The following is a 15449-nucleotide window of genomic DNA, read 5'->3' on the forward strand; positions in this document are numbered from 1 at the left end:
TTTAAATTAAAAATTAGATTAATTATAAATTTTATTGTATATATGGAAATTTTTTAAATCAAGTGATTAAACTACAAAAAAAATTTACAGTAAGGTGCATTTTGTACCTAAATGGACCAAAAATACATTAAGATGAAAAAAAAAATGCTAAATACTAAAAAAAAAATTTTAACACTAAATTTATAATTATCCCACTAAATTCATGTCAAAGGATTTCCCTCCAAAAGTGAAACATGTATTAATGGATTTTTAAAATTGGACTTCATTTTTTTTTTTTTTAAATTTTTGGAAGAAAAAACAAAGCCTATTTTCAACTTTTAACAACCATAACAGAAAAAACCTTTTTTAACAGTTTCAAGAGTTAATATACTATTACTACCACGGACATACTGACCGGTAAAATCCGAACCGTCCACTAGTGCAAACGGAGACAGGTGTCGTTCTAAGGTCGCACCGTCATGCTGCTAAAAATACCCAACACAAGAATGCACGAGATCGAAGGGTCGTCGCGTCCACCTGGTTTCGTTATATCAGTGTTTCAGTTGCCATGTTGTCTGTCTTTTACATTTTCTTGCAAGAAAACAGAAGGAAGAGATAATCCAAACGGATAAAACTCCTAGACACTTGTGCGAGTTTTTTTTTTTTATTATTCTATTTTTCTCTGTTTCTTTTTTCTTTTTTTGAAAGGTTTTTTCTATGTTTGTCTCTAGAGCTTACTTTGCTAGTTTATTATTAATTATGTGTATGTATGTATTTATTGTCTTGAAAATTTTTGAATTTGATAGGTAAAATGGCAAATTCAGTGGAGAAGGAGAGTTTGTTGAAAGAGGAGGATTTCTCTCTTGAGCTGCCTGCTCCTCCTGGCTGGAAAAAGAAGGTGCCTTTTCTCTCTCTCTCTCTCCCTTTTATTCTCTGTTGATGGATATTTCTTTTTCATTTTTAGAGATACAATTTGCTGATTTCTTTCATTAATTTTGTAGTGTTTGCACTTAATTTTAGTAAATTTGGCTCAGTTGCTTGTGGTTTGTCTGGATTATTTATAATTGAGTTCTTGGATTTTTGGTAGAATTCAGTTGCTACGGATTTTTGGGTTTTCTATTAATTGTTTGTAATTTTCTCTGTAGAGGAAATTGTGTTGGATTTTTTGTGGTTACTTAGTTTGTCTTCACAGTTCTGTTCAATTTTGTCATTGCATTTTTTTGTTTTCTGGCTTCAATTTTAGAACTTACGTGACCCTTATCAGTTAGGGTTTTGTTGTTGGAAGAAGGGGTTTGATTTAAATTTTTTTGTCATTTGTGGCTTTTTCTATTATATTATAATTTTTTAGCAGCAGCTTCAGATTTTACCTTTACCTTTTCGAGGTGAATGGTACTGGAAAAGCTTTTTAGCTGTTGTTATGTCCAATTTAAGGAGACAAACTGTAAGTGGAAAGCAGTGCAATTACAGGTACTTGGAATGTAATAGCATTTTTTGCGGTTTACTTATGGAACTTTATGCAATGTGATAGATTTTACCGTCAATGTCAGTACCAGGATGTGATGTTACTTTAATTGCAATCAGCGACTAAAGTAATTAGTTTTGGGATTTTAACTTTCAAGATGTTAAACTTGTGAATGTATTTGCTCACTTGTTTTAAATTATTTTATAAGAATGCTCTTACATTCTTGTTAGTTTTATCTCAAAAAAACAAATATATTTTCATTGGTTTCTGAGTGATTCTACCTTTGTGTTTCTGGTTTGGCACTTAAGGTTCTCATCGTGTTAGATATGGGTCGAGTCACTGAGCACTTTGTCCTGTTCATCATTGTGATTTAGTCGACTCTGCTCAAAGGACTTGTACCACTTGAGTAGTTTCATTACGATGTCTTATAGTTTCTAAGAGAGTTTTTGTCTAAAGAGATCAGTTTTGATGGGAAATAAATATGTGGGCTCTTTCTCTAGTTGTCTGTTTTATGCCCCTGATGAATGAAGCCCGCAACTTGTTTGACATTAAAATTTTATTTTATGTTGTTCAATCACACTTTACCATGGAAAATGAATTTAATAATATATAGCATAAAGTTCATTTCGTTGTATGAATTTGCTTCCTCTCACAACCTAAGTTATTCTAAGCCATTTCTTAGCTGTGATATAGGTGCTCAAATTCTTAACTCATGCATACTTTTGTCTAAATGGATGGATTGATCCAGTGTGCTTAGGCTGAAATAGTTTGTAAAAATTTATATTCTTTATAAATCATGAAATTCCAGCACAAACAAAATAATTGTACGAGCTATATTCTTATAGTATATTCATGTCTCAATAAATTCTTGAACTTGGTCTAGACATTCCTTGCCAATTATTTTTGTAATATGTAGTGAGCCTATTTTCAAATAACTGTGTTAGTGTATATTTTAGTTGTTCAAGTCAAAGACATGAATCATTTTGGTTACATTAGATAGGAACACGTTTGTCTGTTTTAGAAGGTTGTTTAGATTTGCAATTTAATGGAACTATTTTTGTGCTCAAATAACTGGTCTTGCTTTTTTTCTAATTTCCTAATGACTTGTAATGATTTTTTCCTACCTTCAGCGCTTCATTTATATGGTTCAGATTTCAGAAGCAAATAGTCCCCCCACTTTTGGCACACCATAATTTTCCATTATATTTGGGTTATATTTTGTCACTTGCAAATTTATTTTATCAAAAGCTGCTAATTATGCTTCTTTTGAAGTTTTTACTGAACATTTTGCTGAGACTCACATAAGTTTCCTCTGCTTGTGAAACATGGCATCTTCTCTTGCGTTGTTTGTTATTCTATCTTTTATTGGCTTGATAAGGCTTGAATTAAGACATGGTCAGACACATCCTTTATTAAAGGTTAAAAAGGACAAATGAGAGATTTACTTGATTTTATTAGCCAAAATTTCTCATCATCTCTCCAATTGAAGTATTTTTTTTTTAATCCCTTCATTAGAAATACAAAAATAGAAAATATATGTGTTTAATATGAGAAACTCGTCTTTGGTTCATATCTTGTATTCATACATATTTTATGATGCAATGATTGCAATCTTTTAGAAGATTAACACGGTGTTACGGTGCTATATTCTCAGACATGAATGGCAGGGCATTAATCTTGCTGAGGAATCTTTGCATAATATGGGATTGATTATTGATAGACTTGCTACCTATTGCAGTCCTGATGTTAGATCATCTCCCCAGTTATTCTTGTTTAAGCTCTTACATTTTTTTTTTTTCATTTTTGCAATACGATGTATTTGGAGAGAATGTCATTATATTTTGTTTGTTATTAATTCTGATAGAAATTGGCCGTGGATGTGGAGTCATTGTTAAACGAACAAAGTCCATAAGCACTGCACTTTTGTTGATCTTTATTGAATGTTTGTCAGCATGGATTAGGGCAGTTTATAATCTTGTCTGGATTTCATAATTTTGCTATTCAATAGCTAAAAAGATCATAGTACTATTTTATTATCTCTTGCCAACAGACATTGTTTTCTTGAAATATTTTTAGAATTCCAATGGTTGCATTAAATAGGTTGTTTGTTGAGATGCAATGAATTTGTTGGTTATGTTGTCAATTTGAAACTTATGAAGTACAATTCCATTATTTGATAGATATGGTGGTTGTTTTTTGCGGTTTGGAAAGGGCATTCATGTTGAAATATGATCTTTGCTTTGTGATATGAACTAAATGTTGGAGTAAGATGGTAAGAAAAGTTGGGGAATTATCATTAACTTGGCGTGCTAGACTGCTGCTCAGCTTCTGTGGATTATTAAAATTGTATTTAATGATTTATCTGATTGCCTTCTGTTATTATCAAAAAAGCAAGACTCTACTTTTTGCAGCAGCGAAGGACTTCTTGGAGGTAAAACTGCTAGGGTGGAAAATAGAAGGAAGAATGAATTTTGTGGCTGGTTCTTGACAGAAATGGTTTCAGAATGAAAAGAGAACATAAATATTGAACACTATGGAAATCAGTTACCCAAATCCTGCAACATTATTTTGAGTTGTCTAGGCTGAATTCGTCTTTGGCTTTCTTGCATCCATCTGTACTTTCACTGATGTTCATTTTCTTGTCTCCTTCTACTTGAGGCACATGACTTTTTGTTGCGGTAGACGTTACATTGTAAAGCATTTTGAAGGACTTCTTCCTTGTCTTCATTCGTTTGGCACCAAGCAGACTAGCAGGGGGACTTTCTGAACCATCTTAAAGGACTTCCCTTCCATAAATATGCTCATTCTGTATCTGCCAGTTCTTGTCATCCAAACCTTTTATTCATTCTAATATCAAGTGTTGGGTAGCCTTGCAACTGTCATGTTTCTGATTTTTTCCCCTCTGATTTTACTTTCCCAATGTGTAGTCTATTCTGCAACAATTGATTATGTAGCGCAAGCATAATCATTCCTAGCTGGATACTGGGTGTATTTCGCATAATGGAGGCTATGGTTTCTGTAACGCCTGATTTTTGAAAGTTGAGGATAGATAGGCAACTGTTTGCTGATTGTTCAAGTTTACCAGTTAACTTTGAGCAGCCGAATTGTAGTATTTTTCAACCCCTTGGTAATTTGACAAGTTAGCTTACTTACAGGATTTGATCCCCATATTTCTGGGTATAATATTATAAATATATTATTGTTTACCCTTTTTCCTTTGGAGTACCTGTAGTTGTCTCTGTTTAGCTATCTCCATGCCTAGAATTTTTAATTAGAAAATTCTAAACTGAAAAAGGATTTTCATTAATGTTGTACTATTTATTGATTTCTGATACTCTGTTCCCATCAATGGATGCCACAGCTTGACTATTTGTTTTCCATATGCAGTTCATGCCAAAGAAGAGTGGTACCCTGAAGAAAAATGAGATCATATTTACTGCCCCAACAGGAGAGGAAATCACTACCAGAAGACAGTTGGAACAGTACCTCAAAGTGCACCCTGGTGGTCCAGCTGCATCAGATTTTGACTGGGGCACTGGTGAGACCCCTAGGCGATCAACAAGGATTAGTGAGAAGGCAAAGGCAGCTCCACCCCGTGATAGTGAACCCCCAAAAAAACGAACCAGGAAATCATCAGCTTCTAAAAAGGAGAACAAAGAAACAGCGCTTGCACCTGAAGGAGCTGAGGATATGAAAGAAATTCATATGCAGGAAGCAGGAAAAGCTGAAAAGGATGATGCAGAAGTAAAAGGCAGAAAGGAGAACGCAAAAGAAAATCAGGAAGAGAACAAAGATAAACCACAAGACACTGATGCTAAAACAGAAGTAGTTCCTAATGAAGAAACTAAAGTTGGAGAAGATGCTGATAAATCTAAAGAAAGTGAAGAGGGAAAAGGTGAAGTAAAGCCTGCACCCACTAAAGAGAGATCTGAAAATAATAAGGAAAATGTAGAGGATGAGAAGGTTCAAGGAAAGGATGAGCAACCACATGTTGCGGCACCCAACGAATATGGTTCTGGGGAACAGGACAGAGCCAACATAGTCATCAATGAGGAGAAGAAGTACAAAGCTGAGGGAGAGGACAAAGAGAAACAGATCAGAATCATTCCTGACTCTGAAGGAGAGCTAATAAAGGATAAAGAAACAGCAAATGGCAATAATGAGAAAACCAAGTCTACAGTTGTTGATGTGGTGAACGAGAAGGCACAGGGAGAACTAGTTCAGAATGGGGGAGCTGGCAGTGATGACAAACAAGGTTAAGCCTTGAGTTGGTAACACCAAATAGAGTAGTTTAATGCCAGCTTCTTCTCTATTTACCCTTTTCTGACCTTTCTAGACCACTAAGTTCGTACAATGACTCTTAGCTTAAATGTTGTAAAAGTAACTATCTGATTGTTCATTCAGACATTGCTTTGATAGAGCGACAGGTTAGATGTATAAAGTAGCAGCTCAGCACTTCTTGCTAAACTTGTAGCGTGGAGTAATCTTTGTAAAAATATGATACTAGATGAATAAGTCTGTTGTTGTAATATCATCACAGTCATGTAATAATAAGCTGCCTTCAGATGCCGAGATATGTGGCAAGCTCCAGTATGTCTTCAAGTCTTCAATTTAATTTAATGCAGATATGAGAATTGAAACAAGACATTAATGCAGATTCAAAATGAATTAAAAGAAATGTTCTTATTCTTAACCGAAGCTCAAGAAGATTGAGCAAAGAACTACAACTCGTGTAAGAAAAATAGCCTGTTGATCTCCAGATTGAGGGACTACTCATAACAACAAAGAAAGTCAGCATATGCTCAAATGATATACGCAAGAGGGAAAAAAGAATGGAACTGAAAAATCTCCTTAAAGCCCTTTAAGCTGCTCTATTAACCCTGTCAAGGTTGTCCATTTCTCAAATGCAGAGGCAGATGACACAAAAGCAATTTTGGAAGATTCAATGTCATTGCGAACCACTGTGAAGCGAAAAGCATCATCAACTCATTGCAAATCGTTGTCCAGTAAATTGTAATAGAATTAATATTCATTTTTGTTTGATTATATTTTGATTATGAAGAATTTGAATTTCTCACCTGATGAAATCAATGAAGCTAGTGATGAATTGAAATTATCCACCTCAGTTTTCTCTTCAGGACTAGAGCTCAGCTGTCGACAAATGACATTAATAAAAAAGAAAAAAAAAAGGAAAAAAGCAATCAAAAGCTATATAAATAGAATCATAATAAACAAAATGAATTCACAGAAAGAACTCATTGAGTAAAATTATATTTAATTTCAATGCAAACATGCAATTTCTTTTAGAGATACAATGATTTTTGACTGCAAGAACAACATTAAGTAATTTTTACCTTGGAGAACGCTATATTAGCCTTTTGGACCCAATCTGTATCAGTGCTCGCTCCAAGGACTGAACTAGCTGTAGATAAATCATTTTTGTCTATGGCTTGACCTACTCTACTCAGCTTGTAGACAACATCCTGTAAATATCCTGCAGCACATTTCAATGCACAAAGTAAAAAAAAAAAATTCAAAAAAGCAAATTTTTGCTGAAGTGACAGTATATATAGCAAGGAAAGCCTCACAACCAAAAACCAAAATTAAGAAACTAACTTCATAGTTAAATTCTAATTATGATCATCAGGAAAGTGTAGGTCTTTTTTTTTTTTTTTTTTTTTTCTTTTTTGGTGAATGTCAGCTTCATTTTAGCATACACATAATCCAATTAGTGTAAGAGATGTGGAAAACATTGTTAGACTATCTCACTTATAAACAATAACTTTTACGTTGAATGACTTTTTATATAATATCAGAGCTTCTCTCACCAAAATATTCAAAGTTAGAATCTTTACTATATTGTTTTATTAATTAAATTTCTGTACAATGTCAAAGCAAACACATAGTTATTTTACTCTTCAAGAATAGTTTTTTAGCAATCTGGAAGCCAATCTAAAGAGAAAAATCATTTAAAATTAACCAATAACTGGTTCTTCAAGTTGAGAGAGCAAAGATTGAGCTTTTCAAGCTGCAACCTTTTCTAGCCCTAAAATTTGATAGTCTAGATTATGGCATTATAGCAAAGCTTAATTTCTACACACACATATATATAGATATCCTCATTGGAAATTTAACTAATTAGGGTATTTAGATAAATAACCAAATTAAAATTTTAAAAAAAAAATCAACTACAATAAAAAATCAAGATAAAACAAAAAATGGGTTTTATGTGTTAATTTAAATTATGAACATGATTGAACCTTTTTCCTTGTTTGATGAATTAATGACACCTTGTCTTTCAAGCCTCTTCTTTCTGTCCTTTTTAACTTTCTCCAGAAGCTCTTCATCATCATCAGCTTCTAGAATAGCTGCATTGGCACTGCAATTGCCTTTGCTACCCAATGAAAAGACAAAGCTGGTAATAAAGCAAATAGATAGGCTTCTTTTGGTTGAAATTGGAGAATTTGTTGGTGATGACTCACTAAAAGCTTTGCATAATAGCAACTGTTTCTTGAAATTGGCCTTTTGTGGATAATACAATATTGGTGCTTTTAATGTTTGTGAAAATAAGGAAGATGATGAGGAGGAGGAAGAGGAGGAAGAGAGTAAAGAATTTGCAGTTGAGAGAAATGTCGTTGCCATTTCTTTTCTTTTCTCTTCTTTTTTTCCTTCTTTTTTGTTTGTCTGGGTTCTTTTTTGGTGGGAAAATCAGAGGTATTGATTGATAGTTTGGAACTCTTATATGAGGATAAGGTTGCTGGATTCTGCAACCTGATCCAGTCATTTCTTTAAATGCTTAAGGGTATTTTGGTATTTTACATTTTACATTAAATTTTCCTATCACAGTTCAGTTTTTATTTTTGTTCCGTTTCCGACCATATAGCAATGGTGTCGTGTGATCTTATGCTCTAGACTTAAGGACTCAACCCGATTGCTTTGACCACAAGTTGTTCAATTTCGGCCTGTATGTGATATAGTCGAAGCTTGAAATTTGGATCTTTAAAACAATTATGGATTCCGACGAACCTGTTCTCAGCGAATGTGGGCTATGTAATGGGTCTCGATCGAGTCTTAGCGACCTTTTGAGCTTTCCCCTCTATCAGTTTGGGGATTGGTTGAAGCATGGCAGAGGTGAGTTGACTGTCAATGCTACTTTCGGGCGCAGTAATTTATCAAATTCTTAAATTAATGACGGAAATAGACTCCCTATCGAATTTCGAGCAAATAGAGATGGAAGTTGATCAATTCCGGCGAATCTTGATTTTTCGGCACCATGCACTGTGGCCGGCGGCAGCGGTGGTTCCTAAACCCTTCCAGCCTTTTTGGGTAAAACAACATAATAATTATAGAACCTTTGTTGGCTTGATTGGCTCTTAGTTATTCGGCTTATAACTTACTCTGCAAAAATATTGAAAACAATTGTTATTATTATTATTATTATTATAATTGTCTTTAATTAATAAGTTCCAAACTAATATTCCTTTACAAGTACGTAATTATTGTTGGCAGCATTGTAGAACTAGATTAGCAATCGAACCGGCCCCATGATTGATCAAGGTCGGTCCAATTCAACAAGATTTTTTATTTTTTAATTTTAATTTTATATATATATATATATATATATATATATATATATATATATATATATATATATATATATATATCATTCTCATCAAATATTCATTTTATATAATAAAATAATTTATATAAATACAAAAATTTTAATTAATAATTTTCAAACTTAAAACTAAATAATAATTCAATATTCAGAATTCAAATCACATTGTCCAATCAAAATCGAAAGCTCAAATTTAAGTTCTTCAGACACAAACAATGTCAAATATATATAAAAATAACAATATGTTTTTAAAATGAACAGCAACATATTTTTATCAAAATACTCGATTTTTATAATAAAAAAATACATTTTTTGTCAATGGTTCAATTCGATTTTTTTCTAAAAAAATCACGCCAACTTTATAATTAAATCAGACAGCCACCTAATTTTCAGTTAAACTGATTCTTAGATACTTGTTAATTATTTTTCAAGCTCTTAAATTTGAATGAAGTAAGAGAAACAAACTTGTGCATACTTCAACATTGCAATTCCCTATTATGAATGAGAAATGATAAGTCAAGGTTGATCAACTAAATGTCTTTAGTCAATTTGAGGAGCCTCATACTCTTATCAAATAGGTGATAGAGTACAAAATGAGCAATTGGTCCCATGAAGGATGTAAAGCTATTATTGTTTCTTAATTAGCTCTAATGTGAACTTGTAATTTCATAATTCAATAATTGAAGGTGAATTTGTAACATCCCTTCCCGGTCCACCCGTAAACCCGAATAAACCGAGACGAGACGCTACAAACTGGTTGACTGAATGAACTGACATGCTGAAATCATAATGTATAATGAATCTAATATCATGCTGAGATTGCTTATAGTAAGAATGTACTGAATATTTACAAGACATGATACTGTTTACAAAATGGATTGGGCCCAACTGTGTGCGCCCTGTACATGCCATAAAAAGGATAACATGAGTATCTACCCTGAAGACCGAGTCTTCTACAGATGAACGGCAGCAGTTGTAAACGGACCCTCTACTGACCAGTCTCAAAACCTGCGAGTTAAACAGGTAACTCGCTGAGCAAATAAAGCTCAGTGGATATCTCAACAAGGAAAGAAACAATAAAGCACATACTTGTATATAAAGAATCATGTAGGCACACAAGGCACATATAAGCACACATATCATGATATCTTTCATTTATCTGTATGATTTATGCAATGTTATGTCCAGATATCCGTATGGCTCCATAAGGTTATAGCGAAACCGAGGTGATAAGAAAAACTGTATAAACTGGATGAATACTGTATACTTGGCTGCTATGGCCCATATAATCATATCCACTCAACGGCCTGTAGCCGGAGTAACAAACTGTATGAGGCGCAGATCTGCTATCCTATGTCGCGACATGGCCTTATCGACATGGTTTCTACCTAACCTCAATGGAGCATAATGTTGGTATGTCAAATGTATAACACAACATCATAGTAATAGTTCATCACTTCATAAATTATAATGTTCATATGATTTCACATCATTTGCATGCTTGGATGTTGTTTTGATACATGTTCTAATGTTGTCTTTTTGTTTTGAAATGATTGGATGCATACAAGTTGAGCAAAGAACCCAATTACATAGAAAAAGAAAGTCCAAAAATGCAGGAAAAGCCAAGTCGCGAGCGCGTCTTGCAAGGTCGCGAGCGCGAGAAGAGCAAAATGAGAGTCAGTGAGTTATCAGGCACAAGTCGCGATCGCGTACTTGAGAGTCGCGAGCGCGTAGTGTGCCAAATGAGAGACAGTGAGTTCTCAGGCACAAGTCGCGATCGCGTACTTGAGAGTCGCGAGCGCGTAGTGTGCCAAATGAGAGACAGTGAGTTCTCAGGCACAAGTCGCGATCGCGTACTTGAGAGTCGCGAGCGCGTAGTATGCCAAATGAGAGACAGTGAGTTTTCATGCCAACTACGCGAGCGCTTCCAGGCCAAGGGCCAACTTCGCGAGCGCGTCTTGCAAGGTCGCGAGCGCGAGAAGAGCAAAATGAGAGTCAGTGAGTTTGAAGTGAAAGTCGCGCGCGCGCAGTGCAAAGTCGCGAGCGCGCGACGTGCTTCCAGCCTACGCAGTACCAGGTCGCGACGCGTTTCCAGCCTGCGCAGTCTGCACTCTTTTGGTCATATCTCTCAATATACAAATCCAATTTGGGTGATTCAAAAACTCATGCAAAGCTAACACATAGAGGAACAAATAACTCTTCTATGACACTTCCTAATTCCATCATTAACTGGGGTCAAAATCAAGATGAAGTCCTCCCCTGTTTTCAACATAAACTCAATACCTCCCCTGTTTTCTCACCACTACCATTCTCCAACATGAAGCAATATATTGTCTCAATAGCAACACACCACACAAATTCTCATGCAAAGACAATAATAAAAATCAAGAGATATCAAACCTTTACTCCAAAAAGCTTGAACTCTGTTCTAGCTTCTCTTCTCTACACTCTTTGAACTCCCTTCTCCTATACACATCAAAATTCTTACAACTTATCTACAATATCACTCAAGTAGAGACTAAATAACAATAAGCTGCAAGTAATTCTACTTACTTGGAGAGAATTGAGGTTGCCTAAATGGATGAAGAAATATGAAGAAGATAAAGATAAAGATGAACAATGGGAAAGTAAAATGATGATTACGGGTAAGTCATCACAAAATCAAGATAAATGATGGAAACTTACTAAATGATACCTCAATTGTCAAAAAGCTATAACTTAATACCCAAGCTTGTTCTTTTAATGCCATTAAATCCTAATCCTTACACTTTGCTCTTTTTCTCTCAATCAAGTAAGTCCACTAATAATCCCATTCTACCCCAACCGGGTTTGGTTCAACTCGACTCAACTCAATGCAAGACTCGACTATGCAAAGACTCGACTCGGTAGGATGTCACAATTCTCCCCTCCTAAATAAAAACTTCGTCCCGAAGTTTACCTGTTGTGAACAACTGCGGATACTGTTGTCGCATGGTTTCTTCAGATTCCCAAGTTGCTTCTTCTGTCTTATGATTCCTCCAAAGAACTTTTACCAATGCTATTTTCTTGTTCTGCAATTCTTTCATTTCTCTTGCTAGGATCTGAACTGGTTCTTCTTCATAAGTGAGATCCGGCTGAATGTCAATCTCTTCTGCTGATAACACATGTGATGGGTCTGATCTGTATCTCCTTAACATTGATACGTGAAAGACATTATGAATCCGATCTAAGGTTGAAGGTAACGCTAGGCGATAGGCTAATGGTCCTGCACGTTCAACAATCTCGTATGGACCAATGAACCTAGGGCTAAGCTTACCCTTTCGTCCAAACCTTAGGATCTTTTTCCATGGTGAAACTTTCAGAAAGACTTTATCACCGACCGAGTACTCAATATCCTTTCTCTTTAAATCAGCATAAGACTTCTGTCGATCACTTGCTTCTTTCAGCCGTTTTCTGATGATCTCCACTTTCTCTTCCGTTTCTCTAACCAAATCTGGACCCAAAATCTTCTTCTCACTAAGTTCTGTCCAACACACAGGTGTCCTGCATTGTCTACCATACAATGCTTCATATGGTGCCATTTTAATGCTCGATTGATAGCTGTTGTTGTAGGCAAATTCCATGAGAGGTACATATCTGTCCCAACTGCCTTCAAATTCCATGACACATGCTCTCATCATGTCTTCCAGGATCTGAATGACTCTCTCTGATTGGCCATCTGTTTGAGGATGAAATGCAGTGCTGAAATGCAATTTCGTTCCTAATGCTTCCTGCAGTTTACCCCAAAACTTCGATGTAAACCTTGGATCACGATCAGATATAATGGATGATGGAACTCCATGTAGTCGAACTATTTCTCTAACATAAATTTCTGCTAACTTGTCTAGAGAATAGTCCATCCTAACTGGTAAAAAGTGTGCAGATTTAGTTAATCTGTCCACAACCACCCATACTGCATCATGCTTCCGCTGTGTCTGAGGTAATCCAGTAACAAAATCCATCGTGATCTGATCCCACTTCCATGTTGGCACTGTTATTGGATGAAGCAACCCTGTTGGCAATTGATGTTCTGCTTTTACTTGTTGACATGTTAAACATCTTGTTACAACATTTCCGATGTCTTTCTTCATGCCCGGCCACCAATAGCCTTTCTTCAAATCTTGATACATCTTGGTACTACCGGGATGCATTGTATATGGACTGTTATGAGCTTCATGCAGAATCTTTTGTCTAAGCTCTCCTGTCTGCGGTACAACAACTCTGTCTTCATAGAATAAGACTTCATAGAATAAGACTCCACTGTTATCCAATCTGAATTTCCCACCATGATCTTCCTGTACTTGTTTCATCCATAGTGTTGTTTGTGCATCTTTCTTCTGTGCTTCTGCAACTTCCTGAACCCAAGATGGCTGTATTTGCATCTGTGCTAGAATCACTCCCTGCTGTTGCAACTTCATGCGAATTCTCATTGCTTTCAAAGCAAACAATGATTTCCGGCTAAGGGCATCAGCTACCACATTAGCTTTGCCCGGATGGTAATTAATGACATAATCATAATTAGCCAGAAGCTGCATCCATTTCCGTTGTCTTGAATTCAAATCTTTCTGTGTTGGTAAATACTTTAAACTTTGATGATCTGTGTAAATGTGACACTTTTCACCATACAGATAATGCCGCCATACTTTGAATGCTAGAACAATAGCTGCCAGTTCTAAATCATGGGTTGGATAATTCAATTCATGTGGCTTTAATTGTCTGGAGACATAAGCTACCACTTTCCTTTCTTGCATAAGTACACATCCTAACCCAATATGAGAGGCATCACTGTAAATCTCAAAGTCTTTACCTGACACTGGCTGGGTCAACACTGGTGCTTCAGTCAACTTTTTCTTCAAAGTGTCAAAACTCTGCTGACATCTATCATCCCATTGGAATACAACTGCTTTCTTCAATAATTTTGTTAAAGGTGATGAAATGATAGAGAATCCCTTTACGAACCTTCTGTAATAACCGGCTAAACCCAGAAAACTGCGAACTTCTGTAACATTTCTGGGTGGTCTCCAATTAACAATAGCTTCAATCTTCTTAGGATCCACTCTGATACCCTCAGATGATACCACATGTCCTAAGAAAGAAACTTCTTCCAGCCAAAACTCACACTTACTGAGCTTGGCATACAGCTGTTTATCCCTCAATGTCTGAAGTACGATCCGCAAATGTTTATCATGTTCAACCCTGTCTCTGGAGTAGACCAAAATATCATCTATGAACACCACCACAAACTGATCTAAATATGAATGAAACACGCGGTTCATGAGGTCCATGAAAACCGCTGGTGCATTTGTGAGCCCGAATGGCATGACTAAAAATTCATAGTGACCATATCGGGTCCTGAATGTAGTCTTAGCGATATCTTCTTCCTTTATCCGCACCTGATGGTATCCCGACCTGAGGTCGATTTTAGAAAACATACCTGCACCCTTTAATTGATCAAACAAATCATCAATGCGAGGCAATGGATACTTATTCTTGATTGTCAGTTTGTTCAGTTGTCTGTAGTCAATGCACAATCTGAATGATCCATCTTTCTTCTTTACAAATAATACCGGTGCTCCCCAAGGTGATACACTGGGTCTGATAAAGCCTTTGTCTAATAACTCCTGCAGCTGAATCTTCAACTCTTTTAGCTCTGCTGGTGCCATTCTGTAAGGTGCAATTGATACTGGTGCTGCTCCAGGATAGACATCTATGGTAAACTCCACTTCCCTCCTTGGCGATAATCCTGGTAACTCTTCTGGAAATACATCTGGATAATCACACACTGTTGGTATGTTTTGCACTTTTGACTGTTCTTGCTCTGCGTGTAATGCACATACCAAGTATGCTTCACAACCCTTCTGAATTAATCTCTTTGCTGCCATGGCTGATATCACATTACCCAGAAACTCTCGCCGCTTCCCAACTACTATAATCTCGTCCCCTGTTGGTGTATATAATGTCACCCTTTTCTTTGCACAATCAACTATAGCCTGATGTCTGGATAGCCAATCCATACCCAGAATAACATCAAATTCTCTAAATGGTAACTCCATCAGATCTCCTGGAAACTCTCTTCCATGAATAACAATTGGACATCCTTCGACTACTGTATGGGTTTTTACTACATCACCTAGTGGATTAGTAACTACCATACCCTGACTCACATATGCAACTTCTAACCCTTTAACCCAAGGTTTAGGTACACTAATGTATGAATGTGATGATCCAGGATCAATTAAAGCATAAACTGTATGACCACATAGAGAAAACTCACCAACTATTACATCTGGAGCTTCCTCCTCTTCCCTGGTTCGCATAGCATAAACCCTGGCTGGACCTCTAGTATCAGGTCTGTCAACAGTCTCTGATTGC

At 36.0% G+C, this 15449-nt stretch overlaps 2 protein-coding genes across 3 annotated transcripts; one reads left to right on the plus strand and one right to left on the minus strand.

The window, feature by feature from the left end:
- The first annotated feature begins 470 nt into the window (after positions 1 to 470).
- On the plus strand, positions 471 to 6031 carry LOC149494483 (uncharacterized). 2 transcript variants are annotated; one of them, XM_089724961.1, is made up of 3 exons: positions 471 to 626; positions 786 to 877; positions 4829 to 6031. In XM_089724961.1, exons 2-3 carry the CDS (start codon positions 791 to 793, stop codon positions 5699 to 5701), a joined length of 960 nt encoding a protein of 319 aa, XP_089581087.1. In that variant the 5' UTR covers positions 471 to 626; positions 786 to 790; the 3' UTR covers positions 5702 to 6031. The 2 variants fall into 2 exon arrangements, with proteins under 2 accessions (XP_089581087.1, XP_089581088.1); XM_089724962.1 differs by lacking the exons at positions 471 to 626; positions 786 to 877 and adding an exon at positions 3879 to 4568.
- A 74-nt stretch (positions 6032 to 6105) lies between these two features.
- LOC149494484 (chloroplast thylakoid lumen protein) lies at positions 6106 to 8173 on the minus strand. Its single transcript, XM_089724963.1, has 4 exons — positions 7702 to 8173; positions 6796 to 6935; positions 6520 to 6592; positions 6106 to 6402 (listed from the first exon to the last, which is right to left on the minus strand). Exons 1-4 carry the CDS (start codon positions 8081 to 8083, stop codon positions 6293 to 6295), a joined length of 705 nt encoding a protein of 234 aa, XP_089581089.1. The 5' UTR covers positions 8084 to 8173; the 3' UTR covers positions 6106 to 6292.
- Positions 8174 to 15449: the final 7276 nt, after the last annotated feature.

The sequence above is a fragment of the Jatropha curcas genome, chromosome 8 (genome assembly GCF_041381405.1).
Source record: "Jatropha curcas cultivar XTBG-Jc1 chromosome 8, XTBG_Jcur_1.0, whole genome shotgun sequence".
NCBI lineage: Eukaryota > Viridiplantae > Streptophyta > Magnoliopsida > Malpighiales > Euphorbiaceae > Jatropha > Jatropha curcas.